General features: G+C 40.4%; 1 protein-coding gene across 2 annotated transcripts in view; it reads left to right on the top strand.

The window, feature by feature from the left end:
• Positions 1 to 10,834: 10,834 nt before the first annotated feature.
• CRISPLD1 (cysteine rich secretory protein LCCL domain containing 1) overlaps positions 10,835 to 21,205 on the top strand; it is a 55,588-nt gene continuing 45,217 nt past the window's right edge. The window contains exons 1-2 of one of the 2 annotated variants that reach the window (XM_055431913.2): positions 10,835 to 11,237; positions 12,181 to 12,500. In XM_055431913.2, coding sequence (XP_055287888.1) covers positions 12,243 to 12,500 — 258 coding nt within the window. In that variant the 5' untranslated portion in view covers positions 10,835 to 11,237; positions 12,181 to 12,242. Of the gene's footprint in view, positions 11,238 to 12,134; positions 12,501 to 21,205 lie in introns of those variants that run through there. The other variant, XM_088844610.1, reaches the window with a different exon arrangement.

The raw sequence follows: 21,205 nt of genomic DNA, 5'->3' as shown, positions 1-21,205 counted from the left end.
CAGAAGCAAAAGGCGCCTCTATGAATAATGCAATTACACAGTACTGAGGTTATGAATGTTTCAGATCTGTTTGTGAAAGCTGTTTATTTAAGTATATTTCCTTTTAAAAGAATTTTTATTGGAGTATAGTTGCTTTCCAATGTTGTGTTAGTTTCTGCTGTCCAGCAAAGTGAATCAGGTATATGTATACATATACTCTCCTTTTTTTTTTTTTTTGGATTTCCTCTCCATCTAGGTCACCACAGAGCACTGACTAGAGTTCCCTGTGATATACAGTAGGTTCTCATTAGTATCTTTTTTTATAGTATATGTATGGGCTTCCCCAGTGACTCAGCAGTAAAGAAGCCACCTGCAATGCAGGAGCTGCAGAAGACTTGGTTTTGATCCCCAGTCCAGAAAGATCTCCTGGAGGAGGACATGGCAACCCACTAGAATATTCTTGCCTGGAGTATCCCGTGGACATAGGACCCTGGCGGGCTACAGTCCATAGGATTGCAAAGAGTTGGGCATGACTAAAGTGATTTAGCACACACAGTGTATTTATGTCTATCCCAATCTCCCAATGCATCCCACACACACCCTTTTCCTCCCTTACTGTCCCTATGTTTCCTATTTGTCCAAGTGATAGGAACAGAGTAAAGGGACAAAGTAGGTGATTAAATAGTCTCACTAGGGGGTTGTAAGTAGAAAAAACATGGGAGACCCTTGTAAATTAACGTTTACTCAAGAAAGCAGGTTTGCTTCACCACAAAACCAAACAGGCTGGCTGAGCAACAAAACCATGCTACAGAAGCAAGAGACATGCCCCAAACAATAAAACAATGGTGACATGAAACCCATGTCCTGCCCAGTGAGCTCTGTAAGTTCATGATTCCTAGGACATGCTATCTTCACACATGAAAAAACAATCACCTACAGACCTAGCTTGACCACATAGGGACAAGAAAACTCCCCTGCCCAACCTGGAGGAGGAACAGATGATGGAAACATGATGTTTACTCAAGAAAACAAAGAAATCCTTCTCCTCCTCCCCACTTTTCCTTTGATTATATAACTGTAGCCCGGTAAGTTCTTGGGTCATGGCACCCCTCACTCTCCTGCTTATAAGCGGCACAAGCAGCCTAGTCTAATAAATCACTTCTTATCTATCACTTTGTCTCTTGCTGAATTTTTTCTGTGCTGAGACAGAAAGGTCTATGGTATCAGAGCTCTTTGGTGCCCCAGAAACAGCACCCAAATAGTTTCACATGTGCTTCATTTACTGTTTATAAAGTTATTATTTATAAATTATTTGCTAGTTGTTTCATTTTCTTTTAATTCCAAAGCATTTCTAAAATCTCTGTTAATTCCTGTGCTTATTCTAGGAGAATAGCTAGAGGTAACATATAACAGGTAAAAAACAGTGACTTTTCTTCCTTTATTGCAGTGCTTCCCTATAACTTATCTAACTAAAGTTAAATTTTCTTTAATCTCTCTCACTATCTGGTGAAATAATGTTTAACATTCAATGACTACTTACACATATGCTGCTGCTGCTGCTGCTGCTAAGTCGCTTCAGTCGTGTCCGACTCTGTGCGACCCCATAAACGTCAGTGCACCAGGCTCCGCCATCCCTGGGGTTCTCCAGGCAAGAACACTGGAGTGGGTTGCCATTTCCTTCTCCAATGCGTGAAAGTGAAAATTGAAAGTGAAGTCTCTCAGTCGTGTCCGACTAGTAGCGACCCCATGGACTGCAGCCTACCAGGCTCCTCTGTCCGTGGGATTTTCTAGGCAAGAGTAGTGGAGTGGCTTGCCATTGCCTTCTCTGACTTACACATATACATGTATGTAATTTTTATATTTTATAATTATATAAAAATAATTTAATTGTAGATGATATAAATTTGCAGAAAAACATCAGGGATTTTCTTTTTTTTTCACTTTTGTTAAATATGCTTCTTTAAATTTGCCATTAAAAGTGGTCTGTGAGGCTTTTGCCAACTATTTCTTCATGGGTTAGCTAATATTAGTTGAGAAAGTTTTCATCTTCCTTTTACTAGGATGAAAAGCCTGTCTCTGACATTAAAGCTGTAGATAAAGAGTACATACTTTTCCTTTTATAATGCATGCCTTTCAACAGCCCTTCCAAGTAAACCTGAAAGGTAACCTCTAACCCAGGCACATTGTGAAGCACTTCTGCAGATCTAGAAAGAAAAGTGATCATCAAAAGACGAAGCTGCAGCCAGAGTTCTCATGTCACCCTGAATGTACTTCAGAGATACTTCCTCAACTTAAAAAGAGTTTAGTATTACCTACTGGTGGCTCAGCACTAAAGAATCCACCCACAAATACAAGAGATGCAAGTTCAGTTCCTGTGTTGGGCAGATCCTCTGGAGATGGAAATGGAAACACATTTCAGTATTCTTGCCTAGGAAATTGCATGGACAGAGGAACTTGGCCATGTTGTCTTAAAAGAGCTGGACACAACTTAGCAACTAGACAACAATAACAACAACTGTTATGGATATTCTGATTTAAAGAAATTAAAATGCAGTGTTTCAACCATGATGGACAGTTATATCTTTTCGGTTTTGCATCTACAGTTTCTGCTATGATTTGCAAGTTGCAGATGCTAACAATACACAGGTACCAGATTGTCATAAAGAGGCTGACAGAATATAAGCCATCAATAGATAAAAGTGACAGAGTAGAACATCAATCAAGTAGTGCAATGTTCTGAAAAATACTGTTTGACAAATGTTTGACTTCTTTTTACTTTAGGAAACATCACTTTTCTATGAATTTAAAAATGATAAATTGAAAAGAATAAGTGCTTTAGAAGTGGATTACATTTTTTAAAAAATGTTCACACAAAAATTTTGTCAATAAATGGTATAGGGCTGTACTAAAACTCTTCCACTGAAAAATCATTACTGGTAATGGGTCTGGAGATATTGTAGAAAACACTTATGCCATGCCTGGTTTTCATTTTAAAATTAATCTGAATTGCTTGTCTGCTGCTTAAGTCATTTATGACATAAATGGCAAATGTTTTTTTCAAAATAAGATACTTTCCCTCAAAAGAAAAATCCCTAGGTGAAGTTCATCTCTAGCATGATGTGGAGTTTTGTTCATTTTGTGGATTTTTGTGCTCCTGTCCACAAGCTTGTACATTTAGGCACATGCGTCCACTTTTCTGGGCAATATGGAACATTCCAAAAGTCCAAATTCAATTATTCATTTAATATATATTGTCATATGTTATATGTATATATTATATTACATGTATCGGAGAAGGCAATGGCAAGCCACTCCAGTACTATTGCCTAGAAAATCCCATGGATGGAAGAGCCTGGTAGGCTGCAGTCCGTGGGGTCGCTGAGGGTCAGACATGACTGAGCGACTTCACTTTCACACCTTGGAGAAGGAAATGGCAACCCACTCCAGTGTTCTTGCCTGGAGAATTCCAGGGACGGGGGAGCCTGGTGGGCTTCCGTCTATGGGGTCACACAGAGTCGGACACGACTAAAGTGACTTAGCAGCATGTTAAGCATGTTACATGTATATGTTAGTATAAGTAATACAAAAGTCACATAAACATGATCTCTTTTCTCAAGGAGCTTTTAGCATTGTTGGAGAGATAAGGAAATATATGAATAGTTATAATTTATATAATTGAAATTGATAAGATTCAGAGGAAAATAGACGAAAGAAATGATTGACTGCATCAGTGAAAGTCTTTGTGGAGAAGAATGGTTAGAGTGTGCATATTCAGAAAAGACTTTAACCAGTGAGAACTATGCCAAGAAAGGTACAAAGCATATACGGAAGTTACTGAACATTTTTTTTTTCAAATGCATAGAGGTAGTACTGGTGGTAGTAGAAAACTTAAAAATGAATCACTGCATTTAGTGATTGTGGAGCAAACTTTAAATGGATGACAAAAAAATAGATCCTCTGCAAATCTAAAAAGAAGCTTAAAATAATTACTTTCCTGACATCAGGAGACAGATTAAGGACTTTTCAGGTTACAGCATCAACATGGATCTCAGCATTTATATTTCTAAATAATCTGATTAAAGCATCATAACTCTGGATTAAAGAACAAAGGCATTTTTCTATCTCTTAATTCTGAAATTTACAATCTTTCCAGAACAAATTCATAAAGTTTTATAGTGATGCTTATAAGATATGGAGGCTTTTAATTTAATCATTCAAATATTTCTTTAAAAATTCAATTACTTCCTTGTCATAACGTAAAAATCCATTCCAGATGGATCAAAGACATGATTGTAAAATGTAAAATAATAAAGCTACAAGATAACATAGAAGATTTTTCTTTATCACTTTGAGACAAACAACTATTTATCCTATAGGTCACACATATCACTAACTATAAAGGAAAAGATTGAAAAATTGGACTTCATTAAAATTAGGACATTCTACTCATCAAGAGTGTCCTAATTTTAATGAAGTCCAATTTTTCAATCTTTTCCTTTATGGTTAGTGATATGTGTGACCCATAGGATAAATATTTGCATTCTATTCATCAAGAGCGGAGAAGGCAATGGCAACCCACTCCAGTACTCTTGCCTGGAAAATCCCATGGGTGGAGGAGCCTGGTAGGCTGCAGTCCATGGGGTCACTAAGAGTCGGACACGACTGAGCGACTTCACTTTAATTTTTCACTTTCATGCATTGGAGAAGGAAACGGCAACCCACTCCAGTGCTCTTGTCTGGAGAATCTCAGGGACGGGGAAGCCTGGTGGGCTGCCGTCTATGGGGTCGCACAGAGTTGCACACGAATGAAGCGACTTAGCAGCAGCAGCACTCATCAAGAGACATGATTAAGAGAGTGAAAATGCAAAAAAGTGAAAGGAATTAGAAAATGAAGATATTTTAAAAAGGAAATACAAGTTACAAAAGATTCCTACAAATCAATAAGAAAAAGGTATATAATTCATCTACTCAAGTTTTACATAGGTATATGTTAGGATCCAGAAGTTCTACTCTGAGCTATACAGCCAATAAAAAAAAAGTGTGAATATGTGTTCAAAAAGGCATGTACAGGGATGTCTTTAGCAGAATTATTTTAATAGCCTAAACTGGACTATTAACATTCAGCAACAGAATGGGTTTGAAAAATGTAGAATGCTCATCAAAAAAAAAAAAAAGAACAAAGTGTTGCTACATACAACAAAATGGATAAATCTTGCAGACATACTGAATAAAAGAAAAAAGATACAAAAGATGCCAGACAATAAAATTGTCTACTATATGATTCCATGCATGTAAAGATACAAAAAACAGGCAAAACTGTTAAGGATTTTTGCATCTATGTTCATCAATGATATTGGCCTATAGTTTTCTTTTTTTGTGGGGTCTTTACCAGGTTTTGGGATTAGGGTGATGGTGGCCTCATAGAATGAGTTTGGAAGTTTCCCTTCCTCAGCTATTTTCTGGAAGAGTTTGAGTAGAATAGGTGTTAGCTCTTCTCTAAATTTTTGGTAGAATTCAGCTGTGAAGCCGTCTGGACCTGGGCTTTTGTTTGCTGGGAGATTTTTGATTACAGTTTCGATTTCCGTGCTTGTGATGGGTTTGTTCAGATTTTCTATTTCTTCCTGGTTCAGTTTTGGAAAGTTGTACTTTTCTAGGAATTTGTCCATTTCTTCCAGGTTATTCATTTTATTGCCATATAATTGCTGATAGTATTCTCTAATAATCCTTTGTATTTCTGTGTTGTCAGTTGTGATCTCTCCATTTTCATTTCTAATTTTATTGATTTGGTTCTTCTCCCTTTGTTTCTTGATGAGTCTGGCTAGTGGTTTGTCAATTTTATTCACCTTCTCAAAGAACCAGCTTTTGGCTTTGTTGATTTAAAACTGATTTTGAATAAGAGATTAGAATATTACTTACCTTTGGGGAGAATGCGCCAGGAAAAGGCACCAAGAAAGTTTTTAGGAAATGGTTATGTTCTTCATCTAGATGTCAGTGGTTTTCATGTTGGGTGTTCAGTTCAGTTGTTCAGTTGTGTCCGACTTTTGCGACCCCATGAACCGCAGCACGCCAGGCCTCCCTGTCCATCACCAAGTCCCAGAGTCCACCCAAACCCAAGTCCATTGAATCAGTGAGGCCATCCAACCATCTCATCCTCTGTCGTCCCCTTCTCTTCCTGCCCTCAATCTTTCCCAACATCAGGGTTTTTTCAAATGAGTCTTTGTAAAATTTCCTTGAGCTGTACACTTAAGATTTTTTCACTTCAATGCATGTATGTCACATTTAAAAAATAAGGTTTAAATAATTAATTTCACATTTGTAGTTAGAGTAGAAAGACGTATATGTAACTGTCTTGAGGTGGAGACAAGTTGCTACTTTGGATAAAAATGGGAACTGTGTCCTATCATAAACAGAACAGGATCCTTTATAAGCTGTGAGAGGAAAATCCACTGAGCATTGCCAGAGACATTACAGATTGTTTTCATCATGTTTATGACCAGTTATTTCAGTCTTCTACTTAAAAATTAATCTCCTACATGGCATAATACTTTGATTAAGGCCCACTGAGTTTATAAAATAGCAACTATAAATCCTCTACTTTAGTTCTTATAATAACAATAATATTTAACTCTTATTGAGCACTCTCTATGCATCTGTTTCAAGTGCTTCCATGTATTAATTCATTTTAATACACAAAGTGACAAAGAGAGATAGCTACTGTTATTTCTTCCCTTAAAGGGAAAAGGATCCAGGGCTGGTAGAGGCCAAGTAGCATAAACAAGTTCCAAGGACCCAGTGACACTTCATGAAACTAACTCAGGTATCTTAATTTAAAATTGTGTGTGTGTGTGTTAGTCGCTCAGTCATGTCTAACTCTTTGCGACCCCATGGACGTTAGTCTGCCAGGCTCCTCGGTCCATGGAATTCTCCAGGCAAGAATACTGGAGTGGGTAGTCATTTCCTTCTCCAGGTAATCTTCCCGACCCAGGGATTAAACCCAGGTCTCCTGCATTGCAGGCATATTCTTGAGCCACTAGGGAAGCCAAATTTAAAATTACATGTTTTAAAACATTGTACTACATTGATTCCATCTCCCAAAACATAACACAAATTCTATTCCTATATCTCCCCAGCGGAGGATGGACTTACTAACAATATGGTGATGGAACAGCCAGTGTGCCTGTTTGAGATTGAGGTTTGGGGCCATGAAACTATGCAGTGGGTTAATTACCGAGAGATGAACATATACCCAATTTTAAAACATGGGGATAGAAAAGCCATAGAATACACTTAAAGATAATTCCTAAGCATGCAGGTGAGCAGCAGCACAGAAAAAATACAATATTGTCAAAGGAAGGTATCCTCTTTGTAGAAATATACTTTTAGAATGCTCTGAGCTGCAAGTAACTGAATTTCCAAGTCAGTGTGGCTTGAACAATACATTTCCTGTCTTGCAGGGTTAGTAAAACGGAGGCTAGGTATTCAATGACTGCTCAGTGGCAGGGAGACTCAGGCACTGTCTGTCTTTCTCCTCAGCCAAGATGATAAGCCTATCTTTAGGCTTGTCCCTCTTTGTATGATAACAGGTGCATATTTAAATTTCACAAACTCATACATTAGCACCTGAGGGTCATTTTCTCTTTTTGCATCTCTTTTTATTACAAAATAAAACCCTTGCCAACCTTTGTCTTCACCCAAGCAGATTTCTTCCTTCCTTTCAGGAGCCAGGGTTGCAAGTCATATACAGGTTAAGTCAACTGCTGGTAGAGTATGAAGACTGCCTTTCACTAGTCAACATTCATCTCCTGAGGATAGTTTGACAGAATGTGAGCAAGTGAACACCCCCAGTAAATTGGCAGCTATGGGCTTGGAAGAAAAGGGGTGGAAGGCTGGTTTTGGGTTAGGCGACCAACAATGTCTGCCACAAGAAAGTAGCAATGCTAAAAACAACCATGGCTTTACAAGTATCAGTCTTAGCCACAAACCAAAGTGCACCTTACACACAAATTCTGTGACATTTTCTTTAATCTCCACACAGATTTCCCAACAAAAAACTGAAAAGTGAACAGTATCATTTTAGAGTATTCCAGAACATTGTGTTTGATTACTTTTTAAAATGACATTAAGTGTAAGTAAGTGTTAGTTGCTCAGTCATGCCCGACTCTTTGCTACCCCATGGACTGCAGCTCACCAGGCTCCTCTGTCCATGGCATTTTCCAAGCAAGGATACTGGAGCGGGGTGCCATTTCCTTCTCCAGGGGACCTTCCCAACCCAGGGATTGAACCTTGGTCTCCTGCACTGCAGGACGATTCTTTACCGACTGAGCTACAAGGGAAGCCCCAAAATGATGTTCTTAGCATATATATTTGGAGAAGGCAATGGCAACCCACTCCAGTGTTCTTGCCTGGAGAATCCCAGGGACGGGGGAGGCTGGTGGGCTGCAGTCCATGGGATCGCACAGAGTCGGACACGACTGAAGCGACTTAGCAGCAGCAGCATATATATTAAATCAGATATGACATGACACATTATCAAAGTGTTAATGCTTAATTTTGCTAATATTTAAATCATTCCTTTATATAAAAATATGCCCCGCAGGAGAAGTTTGGAAGCCAATAGAAACACTAAGACAAGGAATACAAACTTTTATTTTCTGCCTGGAGAAAGTTTGGGAATTAAAATCTTAAAACCAAAATTAATTTTCTTTAATGTAAGCCTTTAGGTGTGTGATCTGTGTATTTTGTGGACAGTTTTATGATGGAAACATTCATGAGTCAATGCACTTAACTTCATTTTTAGCATCTTAATTCTGTTTTTCCCAACTTAAATTCTCTTTGAAAATGTTTCAAGTAATGTTATTAATCTTAACTGTATTTTATTTGATACTCAGTATACTTTTCAATGGGGCTTCCCAGGTGGCTCAAGTGGTAAAGAATCTGCCTGCCAATGCAGGAGACACAGGTTTGATTCCTGGGTAGGGAAGATCCCCTGGAGTAGTAAATGGCAACCTGCTGCCGTATTCTTGCCTGGAAAATTCAATGGAGAGAGGAGCCTGGTGGGCTGCAATCCATGGGGTCGCAAGAGTCAAACACTACTGAGCGACTGGGCACACATACACACATAATTTCCAGTACATTAAAATTGCAGTATATAAAAGTGTTCTTCATCTGATATGACAAATGAAAATTCTTGTATCACATACTTTGGGGTCTTTCATCAGTTTCTAAGAGGGAAAACCAAATGCAAAAAGTTATAAATATTTGAAAAATGCAAGTGTAGTAAGTTGTTAAAAATGACACCTTCTATGAAACTGGTTATGTGCATCAACGCTTTTCAGCTTCTGTGTTCTTCTGCTAGGCCATATTTCCCTTTTGTTTCTTTTCTATATTTGAGAGGAAGCAAGGTCTCATGTTCAGCAGAGGCATGCTGCTGCTGCTGCTGCTAAGTCGCTTCAGTCGTGTCCGACTCTGTGCGACCCCATAGAGGGCAGCCCACCAGGCTCCCCCGTCCCTGGGATTCTCCAGGCAAGAATACTGGAGTGGATTGCCATTTCCTTCTCGGTTTGATAAAGTAATTGGGTGGTGGAATTTTGGAATTACTTTCAGAGTTTTACTTTATTTGATCATATGCTATAGACTGTAGCTTCCCTGGTGGCTCAGGTGGTAAAGAATCTGCCCACAATGCAGGAGTGAAGTTGCTCAGTTGTGTTAGACTCTTTGCGACCGCACAGGCTGTAGCCCACCAGGCTCCTCTGTCCATGGAATTCTTCATTCAAGAATACTGGAGTAGGTTGCCATTTCATTCTCTAAAGGATCTTCCCAACCCAGGGATTTAACCTGGGTCTCCGGAATTACAGGAAGATTCTTCACCATCTGAGCCACGAGGAAAGCCCACAGAGGGAATATAAAGGTAAATAAATTAAATGCTTAATAAAAAATGTACCTGTAGAAGTAGCACCACATTAATTAGGGTGAGCCTTTATGAACTTAAAATTAGTAATTTTCCTACTTCGAATTTTAGCATGAACATCTAGGAGACCGACTCTCATTTCACTATCACTTCTAGGTTTGGGTATTGAATTCCTGTCAAGGTAGCTCTGATAAATTGAGGCTACTCTTTGCATCAACTGCATAAATGTTTACATGATTAGAAAGAAAAGAAAAAGTGCTGCTGTCACCTTAGGAAGCGAATGCAACATATTTTAAGGATGAAGTGGGGCTCTCAACTGTAAAGCAACCCCGAGTCACAGATCATCCATCACTCTATGAAATCCTTGTCCCATTTGTTCATCATCATCAATGTTCTAACGCAGCAAAAATGAACAACTTTCTAATTCTAGACAACCGGTCTTGGTAATGGAAGTGATTCCCTGGAGAAAATAAAAGGACAAGACCTCTGTTCCCCTACCCTACGCTCCCCTGCCCCAGTTACCTTTCCCAGTTTGCAAAGTGTTAACCCCACTCCACCGGCTACGCGCGCTCTCTGGGACAGCTCCTTGTTTAGCATCGAATCTGGAAGGAACTAGGAGACGGCTCTCGGAAAGTTGGCGGAACTGCGAGGGGGCGTTGGGAGTTTGATCCTCCTTGCATACGGCCTCTCACGGGGTTCAGACCTTCCACTCTCCGGTCCCTGAAGCCCAAGCTACCGCCACAAAGGCCAGGCGTCCTGGCGGCGCCGGGCCGTGGGCGGGGGCTGGGGCGGTGAGGCGCGCGGGGAGAAGCCGGGCGGCCTCTCCTCGCTCCCGCCGCGGGCACGCGTCCAGGGCTGGCAGAGGTGGGAGTGGGCGAGCAGGGGCGCTCCCGTCACGTGCGCGCGCGCGGGGACCGCAATAAATGCCCCGGCGCTCAGGGGAGCGGCGGAAGCGCTCTGCGCCTGGCTCTGCGCGCGGCGGCTGCACCGAGCGGGAGCGCGGGGTCGCTTGCAGCCTTCGCCGCCCAGCCCGACCCGAGTCCCCGCCCCTCTCGCTCCTGCAGCTTCTGCTCCGAGACGCTCGGGCGCCCACCCTGCAGAGCTAACCAGGCCGCTGCCGTTCCTCCCCAGCCTCGGCCTTCCAATCTCGCCGCGTTTTGCCCCGCTCCGGCTTTCAGGTCCGAGGGGAGCCGCCGAGGTGGAGGATAGCAACCCCCCTGCAGGCAGCGCCAGAGGACGTGCGGCGCCCAGGTCCTCCCGAACCGGGCCGTCTGTGTGCAGGCTGCAGGCGGCTGGGGAGGCCGGCCGTCTGGTTCGGCTGATCCATCTTAGGGAACTTCACACTGGAGAGGTAAGTCGTCAAGCTCCCACCCTCTTCTATCTACTTTTTTCTTCTTAAACTCTACTTTAAAAAAAAACAAAAACAAACAATCCACTTGCAGAGAACGGTCGATCACGGAGGGGTGGGTGTGTACTCGGAAAGCAGCCACGATGGAGAACTCTGGGCGCTCCTGCTTCTCAGTGAGTTTGTGAGTTTCACCTCCTTTGGTTTGGGTGAACGGTGTGCGCCTGCGGCGTGTGGCCGGAGAGGCTCCGAAACCGCCCGTGGGCTGTTGTCTTCATCGGGTGCGGGCCACAGGTTAGGCACACGCTTTCTAGGAAATAATGATTTTTTTCTTCTTGACCTGTGCCTGTATGCGAAGATACTTCCTCCATTGACCTTAACTGTTCACTTGTATTAATTCTCTGGTCCCTTTAGAAGTCTCAATATGTATGCGTAAAATTTCGTACTTTTTTAAAGCATTCACCCTTGATTTCTTAATTTTATTGACATTCTGAATGTTTGAACCAGAGATGGGGCATTGAGATAAAATAATACCTTGAAGCAGAGAGAGAAACATGGACCTCTGGATTGCCTGATAAAACATTCTAGGATAAAACATTCTAGGACCCTTCGCAAGCTGTGTGCCCTAAATAGCCCTTTAAAGATTTGTAATTCAGAAATAGCTTTCAAGCTTTAATTCTTCTGGGTTGCTTTTGCCATTTGTTTTTGGCATCATGTACATTATCTTGGAAAATGCAGTCTTCTGTTTTGTGGGAAAGGTGCACTGTGAAAAGTACTCTGGAGTAAAAATGGATTGGAGAAAATGTATTTCAAAATGTATTCCGTTTGCTGGAATTATGTAAACAAATCAAACTGGCTCCATCCCTTTGTGACTGTTGTATTATTTTTGTTGTTAGAAAATTAATGTGTGCCGGGATTTTCACCCTAATTGCACTACATGTCCTTATAGCCAAAAGGAGTGGAAGAGCCGGTGTTGGAGATTTTCCCGGGGAAATCCTGAGAGCGTTCATTATGAAGTGTACCGTGCGGGAGTGGTTCAGGGTAACCACAGTGCTCCTCATGGCCCGAGCGATTCCAGCCATGGTGGTTCCTAATGCCACTTTATTGGAAAAACTTTTGGAAAAGTACATGGATGAGGATGGTGTGTGGTGGATAGCCAAGCAAAGAGGGAAAAGGGCCATCACAGACAATGACATGCAGAGTATCCTGGACCTTCATAATAAGTTGCGAAGTCAGGTGTATCCTACAGCTTCTAATATGGAGTATATGGTAAGAACATTTTTCAAATGGTATGTACATAGAAATGTTTAATGATGCTTTTAGCTTCTGTGGTTAAAATCCATCTTGCTGGCATTTAATCTTTTACCATTTGTCCTGTATAAAACTTTTAAAAAAGATTTTCTTCAAGAGTGTTTTCTTCTGCATATTCTTTTTTTTTCCATTTTTTAAAGTTTTATTGGAGTGTAGTTGCTTTACAGTGTTGTTAGTTTCTGCTTTATAGCAAAGTGAATCAGTTATATATGTAGCTGTTCTTTTTTAGATTCCTTTCCCATATAGGTCATTACAGAGTATTGTGTCAAGTTCTCTGGTACCACAATTTTTTTTTTATCCATCTTTGATTAAAATCCATCTTTGCAGTTTTCCAGTCTTATTACTACACACAGGCAGTGGTCTAGTCCTGTATATTCTTTTTTTTTTTGACTATGCCACAAGGCTTGTGGGATCTTGGCTCCCTGACCAGGGATTAAACCTAGGCCCTGGACAGGAAAGGCATGGTTCTAACCACTGGACCACAAGGGAATTCCCAGGTCCTATATATTCTTCTACATATTCTTTTATTAGTGTTCCTTTAATTTTAAGAGCTCTTTAAATTTCAGAGTAAAATAAATACCTTCAGATCTAATGTTCCAACTAAGTGCTTTAAATTCTGCTCTTAGGAGAAAGATTCCTGTCCCAAAACTGCTGAACAGTTGATGTATTTGCCTTTAAATGACTTAGTAGAAAAATTGTTTCCTAATTCCTAATTGATGGAATCTTCTTATGAATGGTAGACCTGAAAAAATTCGAGGATGAATAATTTGAAGACACTTTCCAGATGACTGATGTGTGTATACACACACACACACACACACACACACACAGACATATGTGTATGTAGATAGATAATAGATAGGTATAGGGTCTCCCAGGTGGTGCAGTGGTAAAGAATCCACCTGCTAATGTAGGAAACACAGAGTCCCAGGTTTGATCCCTGGGTTGGGAAGATCCCCTGGCTGAGGAAATGGTAACCCACCCCAGTATTCTTGCCTGGGAAATCCCATGGACAGAGGAGCCTGGTGGAGCTACAGTCCATGGGGTCACAAAGAGTCAGATGTGACTGGGCATGCATACATGTTCATAGAGTATATATATATATATATATATACTTTTATATATGTAGTTTCTAACGGGCCATTGTTTCTTAGAAGTATATAAATGACATGTTGTAAAGTATACATTTCTGTGGTTGCTTTATATTAGGGAATACTTTAGCAATAACTCTTTACCCTCTGAATTTATTTGTGAACTTCGAAGTGTGTAAATACATTTGGATAAAGGATTCAATAAAAATATGTGATATCCTTAATAACCTTATATGAATTCTGAGAGTAAATTAGCAAGTTTGAGAAACAAGATTACTTTTTAAAGACTGTTACTTTTTCAAGACTGGAGCGACTTCACGTGCACTTTTCACTTTCACACATTGGAGAAGGAAATGCAACCCACTCCAGTGTTCTTGCCTGGAGAATCCCAGGGAAGGGGGAGCCTGGTGGGCTTCCGTCTATGGGGTCACACAGAGTCGGACACGACTGAGGTGACTTAGGAGCAGCAGCAGCAACTCATTAATATTAGGATACTTCATACCCTAAATATATAGAAAAATTTTCAAAAATCTTACTACTTGCATGAATTAGGAATGCACTAGACAAAACCGATAATCTTCATTGATGACAGCAAATTTAAGGAACATTGATGTTAGCATTTATCTTTTGGACACGTTGCAGGGTCCCGTTAATTTTAATATATTCTAGTTTTTCCTTTTTTTTTTTTTTCACTTACATTAGTTTGGATAGGTAGTCTCTATTTAGGTAACTTTGATGAAACATGGAAATTCTAAGTTCACATTTTATATTACAAAATATTTCCTTATATTATTTTAGCTTTTACTAGAAAAATATTTTACCCTAAAGGAAGTAGGTAGCACGCAAGAGAAGTCATCAGAGATAAGGAATCAGTCCCAACCATCAGGCTGTAGGGGTTTAAATTCTGGCACTGATACCCACTCCTGGCTTCCCAAGTGGCTCAAGGAGAAAGGGACCCTCCCCCATCCAAATGTAGAAGATATAAGAGATATGGGTTCAATCCCTGGGTTGGGAAGATCCCCTGGAGAAGGACATGGCAACCCACTCCAGTATTCTAGGCTGGAAAATCCCATGGACAGAGGAGCCTGGCGGGCTATGGTCCATAGGGTTACACAGAGTTGGACATGATTGAAGCGACTGAGCATGCACACACGCACCCACTGGCTGTGTGACTTTGGGAAAATCATAAATTGCCCTCTACTTCAGTTTCCTCATGTCTAACACATGTGCTTACCTCAGAGGGGTGTTGTGAGGATTGTGTACGAAATGAGATGACCTGTGTAAAGTTTAGCTTATTATCAACCATATTGCAATTACGAGGTCCCTGTAAGTATTACTAAGACATAAAACCAATATTATGTTTCCTTAATACCATTTAAATAGCCCATCTGAAATTTGTTTGTTCTTTTCAAAATGCTGTGCCATGCATGATATGACATCAGTAATGTCTCCCATTTTCTGACTATTTTAAAATGTTTGTTCAAAGTACAGGATTCTCTTACTTCTTCATAAAAAAAGCTCTGTGTGAGCTTCAAACAGAAAGAGCCAGTTAATTATGGAGTTTTTCCGAGTAGGCCACCCTATGCTATCCCATGTTGATAGGTACTCAGTTGCATTTTATTGAAAATAAGGACGAACTTGGGAGTTCAAACCCGCAAAAAGAAATCTGAGAATATTTGTGTGTGTTTTAAGTAATATGGAAATAATGAAAGAACAGTTCTGTGATTCGTTTTCTATGTCTGACTTCCAAAGAAAATAAGTGCCTATTGTATGATGTCTGGTCTAGAATGTTTATATGCGTTTCTTTTCAATTTCATTGCTTTCATTCTATCCTTGAAATGTAGATTCAGAAACCAGCCAAGGTTTATGTTGTGTTGCCCTTAGATACTGTGAACACTAGAACTATGTCTTGGCTAATAACTGGGCTGCAGAGGAGTTTATTTCCCGATGGTAACACAGGAACACATTTTCTAGAATACACATAGAAGGGGAAGTCTAAAAGAACAATACTGCTTTATTTGAAACACTGTTGATTGATATTTTATATAATAATAATGTAAGTACAGATGTCGGTCGACCCATGGAAAGAAAATTGGTTCAAATAGTTGACTGAAGTGTATTTTTGAGGGAGAATGGATACACGTACATGTGTGACTGAGTCCCTTCACTGTTCACCTGACGCTATCACAACATTGTTAATTGGTTGTGAAGTGAAGTGAAAGTCGCTCAATCATGTCCTGCTCTTTGTGACCCCATGGACTATACAGTCTATCGAATTCTCCAGGCCAGAATATTGGAGTGGGTAGCTTTCCCTTCTCCAGGGGATCTTCCCAACCCAAGAATGGAACCCAGGTCTCCCACATTGCTGGTGGATTCTTTACCAACTGAGCTATCAGGGATATCCCAATTTAAAAAAAAAAGATTAAAAAAAATTCTTTCAGGGGACTTCCCTGATGGTCCAGTGGCTAGGACTTCATGCTTCCAATGCAGGGGGCCTGGGTTCAATCTCTGGTCAAGGAACTAGATCCCACATGCCTCAATTAAAGATTCTACATGTTGCAACCAAATAAATATTTTTTAAAGAAAAGTGTATTTTGATAAAATGAAAAGCTAAAGAGCCACTTCCTATAGAATCTGCAGTGCCATGTGATAAGTGCCACCGCTTTTGGCCACTTACACTCCCCTTCTCCAGTGATCTTCCTGATGCAGGGATGGAACCCAGGTCTCCTGCATGGCAGGCTGATTCTTTATCATCTGAGCTACCACGGAAGTCCTATACTCTGTTAATACTGCATTAAAAGTTTGAATAGCCAGTTACCTTATGTACATTTGGTGCTGATTTTAGTCTGTTTTTTGTGCTTGAACCTACCGCAGCCAAGCCACATCCATATTTATTAACATCACAACCCTACCCCCATTAAGGCTACCTGCCCTACCCTAAGGCTCATTAATTAATAGGGTTAAAAATGACCTCCAGAAGGTCACATCTTTGCTGGAAGAGCTTATAGGCTGATTGAGAAGAAAGAATAGACACAGTTGAAAATTTTCAGGAAGGCAGGGACACGAAATTCTTCATTCACATGTATGATTGATGCCAGAATACTGGAATATTCCTACAGGAGAGTTAATCAATGGGGAAGATGACGTTTATGTTGTTTCTGGCAGATGGTCAGGACCACAAACTGTGGCCAAGAGTGAAGGGCATGTCTCAGCTGGAAGAGGAACCAACATTCGGAATATAAAAAGCAGTGATACAGAGTAACTTATTTACAAAACAGAAACACACTCAGAGACCTAGAGAATGAATTTACTGGTTGCCAGTGGGGAAGGATGTTGGGGAGGGACACCTAGGGAGTTGGGATCACATGTACACACTGCTATATTTAAAATGGATAACACACAAGGACCTACTATATAGCACAGGGAACTCTGCTCAGTGTTATGTGGCAGCCTGGATTGGAGGGGAATTTGGGGGAGAATGGATACATGTATATGTCTGGCTGAGTCCCTATGCTGTCCACTGAAACTATAACACCATTGTTAATTGGCTGTGTTATAATGAAGTTAAAAAAAAAAAAAAAGAGGAATCAACAAAGTGGAATGGCTGACTGTTTCCATAGGAAACCGGAAGCAGAGTAGGTTGATGAAAGCAAAGCCCTGTGGTAGAATCAGGGAGAGGAGAAATGCATTATTAATTACAGAAACCAGTAACCTAAGCAGAGGGATTACCAGTGTTTAATTCAGGATGCATTGAAAAACTGAAGCTTTTAGGTCATCAAATGAAGCTGTTACTGAAGAGGCAGTGGATATTTGAGGAGGAAACATTGCCTTTAGACCTGTGTTGTCTCTGCTGCTTACTGGCATGTGAGGTCTGTCAGCAACGATTTGGGCATTGTTTTTGTCATTGGTAGACTTGGTATAGGGATACCAATTCTATACCAGCTCATGGGCTATATATTCCTATGTATATAGGTTTAGGAGTATATAGCCCACAGGCTGCAGTGAGATAAGAGATTTGATCCTGTTGAGCATACTGCTATTTTTCTTCAAACCTTTCCCCTTTGTGGGTATTAGCCCCATCACTTGGCTCTTTTATTGTTATTTTTTTGGTTATTTCTTCGTCATGTTGTTGTTGTTGTTCAGTTGCTAAGTCGTGTCTGACTTTTTGTGACCCTGTGGATTGCAGCACGAGAGGCTTCCCTGTCTTCCTCTGTTTCCTGGAGTTTGCTGAAGTTCATGTCCGTTAAGTGGGTGATGCTATCTAAGCATCTCATCCTCTGCCACCCTTTTGCTTTCAGTCTTTTCCAGCATCGGGTTCTATTCCAAGGGTCTTGCTCATATCTTCAAACTTCAGTTTTGGCCCCCATGGTTTTCCTTTTGGTCTTTTCCCTTCCTGGGGAATTTTATCTACTCTTTTGACTTTAAATACCTTCTGTCTGTTGATGGCTCCGTGATGACATTCCATCCGACAGCCTTCTTTGAGCATTGTTTTCATGTTTCCTACTGCCCACTGGGTCATCTCTTGAATCTTAAAGTAATATTGTAGTATTGCTTCAAGTTTAAGATGTCTAAAAAGAAAATGAGCTGCTTTTGTTCCACTCTTGCCTGTGGTCCTCCTTCCCTCCCTTCTCAGTGAATGTCATAGAAATCTGCTAAGTCCTGTCCAAACAAAAACAGATCATTAGGGACATCCTCAGCTCTTGCCTTACTTTCATTCCCTCTGTCCACTTTCATGTAATATGTACACACAAATGTAAATACACGGTTACGCACCAGAGTCTTAGATCCTGTCTTAGAAATGTTTGAATGCATCTCTTCTATTTCATCAAAACCTGTGATCTTTGTCTCCTTGAGACGGGTATCACAGCTTCCCCTGCAGAAGATTATACCATCTAGTCTTACTTTATTTCTACTTTAATCTACCTTCCTCACTGCTACATAATCTCTCTTTTCCCTCAAACAAATCTCTGGCGCTTGCTCAACTGTCCAAAGCTTCTATTAACTTCTGGCTGCTCACAAGTTAAAGTCCATCTTGAAGAACTTACAAAAGGAGGCAGGTCTAGTCCAATAAGCCCCATAGCCCTTATTGTTGTTGTTCAAATTCATGTCCATTGAGTTGGTGATGCCATCCAACCATGACATCCTCCGTCTTCCCCTTCTCCTCCTTCCCTCAATCTTTCCCATCATCAGGGTCTTTTCCAATGATTTGGCTCTTTGTGTCGGGTTGCCAAAGTATTGGAGCTTCAGCTTCAGCATCAGTCCTTCCAGTGAACATTCAGGGTTGATTTCCTTCAGGATTGACTAGTTTAATCTCCTTGCTGTCCAAGGGACCCTCAAGAATCTTCTCCAGCACCACAGTTTGAAAGCTCAACTCCCTTGTATATAATTTAATCTGTGTTCACATTAAACTATACACTGTTCTTTCTTTTTTTTAATTTAAAATTCATTTGGGTATGCTGGGTCTTTCTTGCTGTGTGTGTGCTGTGCTTAATTGCTCAGTCATGTCTGACTCTGCGACCCCACAGACTGTAGCCCGCCAGCCTCCTCTGTCCATGGGATTCTCCAGGCAAGAATACTGGAGTGGGTTGCCATGCTCTCCCCCAGGGGATCTTCCTGACCCAGGGATTGAACCCGGATCTATTACGTCTCCTGCATCAGCAGGTGGGTTCTTTACCAGTAGTGCCACCTGGGAAGCCAAAGTATTTTATTTAAGCCTGTTTATAGTATTCAAGTTTTGTTGCAATTAAATATATACATGTCTATTTTCCTTTCAAGACTGAATTTCCTAGAAGGATAAGGATGTACTTACCTTTATGACCCTGTGCCTGATGCATAGATATACTAAGTAAATATTAATATTTGTTGATTGAATACTGTTGAATGTTCAGTAAATATGTGTTGAATAAAGGCATGGATGGAAAATAGATAAAATTATATGAGATAAATATAAAGGATAAGAAAGAGGAATTAAAATAATATAAGTTCTGTAAGTAGGATATCATCAACACCAGAGATAAGTTGGAAATATCAGAGATGAAGAATAAATCAAGTAATTCAGAATTATTTTTTCTGCTTTTAAAAATATTCATGGTGTACTAAAAATTGTCCTATAATATAGAGCTGCTGAACAGTGGTAAAGATATTCAGATGCTCTGGAATTTAAATAATAAATTAATGCTTATTTACCTCTTGTAACAACTCTTTAATAAGTCTCTTAAATTATAGATTGGTTAAAATCCAAAATAATTCACTGTGATAGAAAGTGTATCTAAGTCTAGAATGTCCTTTAGCAACATTAGGACATACTCCCTAAAAATTTTATATGTGTCATTTGCCTTTGTACATGCTCAGTTGTGTCCGACTCTGTGATCTCCATGGACTGTAGCCTGCTAAGCTCCTCTGTCCATGAGGATTCTCCAGGCAAGAATAACAGACTGGGTTGCTGTTTCCTTCTACAGGGGATTTTCCTGACCCAAAGATCGAGCCCGTGTCTCACAGTGCCAATTATAGAAGCTATTTCCCACTATTAGAACTATTTCCATGTCAGTCACAGGACAGTTGACAGACATTCTGCTGGGAGGGTTGATGGCTGTACTTGCTTGCTCTTATTTCACATATGATGAGACTAGGGGCAGAAGTTTTGCACAGTATTTTTCCAAATATAGAACAAAATACATCTAGCTGCCTGTTCCTGGGCAACCAGAGGCTCCAAGCCAACAGCCAGTCATACTTGCAGTCCGTGGTACATGTTTTGATACAAAGAATGGCTTAGTACCAGTTTGTCACTTAAATTCTTTATATGGCCATGCTTAACACTGGAAATGAAGTGATTTTTCTTCTGTGCAGATTTTTCTTCTGTAGAGCAGATAATTATAGAAACTGGTCAAGGGACAATGTAGTCCCCAACCCAGGGTGATGTTAGTCTGGACTCTGCCCTATTTCTGACTAGCTGTAGTCCTGAGTCCAAGCCTAAAAAAAGTTACTTTTAGCTTGTGAGTTGCTCTCACAAAGCAACTCTTATAAATGTACGTTTTCTGACATTATCTGCCACCAGTGACGTATATCATTGTCATTGAATAAATAATATATGGATGTTGTATTATCCATATAATACCCTGATGCTGGGAAAGATTGAAGACAGGAAGAGAAGGGGATGACAGAGGATGAGATGGTTGGATGGCATCACCGACTCGATGGACATGAGTTTGAGCAAGCTCCGGGAGTTGGTGATGGACAGGGAAGCCTGGCAAGCTGCAGTCCATGGGGTCGCAAAGAGTTGGACACAACTGAGTGACTGAAATGGACTTATATAATATCCAGAATAAATGCAATTAATGAATTGATGGCCTCATAACTCATTTACCCAGAGCTTAATGTTGACAAATTTCTTCCCTTGCTAAAAGTGGCAGGAATTCACTGCAAGTAGGGTTTTATTTCACCTCTCGATTCCTAAAATGATTATTTTTCTGTGTCCTGGCACTTGCCTAATAGTTTTCAAAGTTAAATATTTGTATCTTTTAAGGATATACAGCGTAATCTATATGCACTTCAAAGTTCATGAAGTGTCTTGAC

The sequence above is a fragment of the Moschus berezovskii genome, chromosome 16, assembly GCF_049115385.1.
Source record: "Moschus berezovskii isolate FMDL1 chromosome 16, NW_MosBer_1.0, whole genome shotgun sequence".
NCBI classification, from domain to species: Eukaryota; Metazoa; Chordata; class Mammalia; order Artiodactyla; family Moschidae; genus Moschus; species Moschus berezovskii.
Note: the sequence above shows the minus strand (reverse complement) of the source record. Positions and strands in the feature narration are given on the sequence as shown.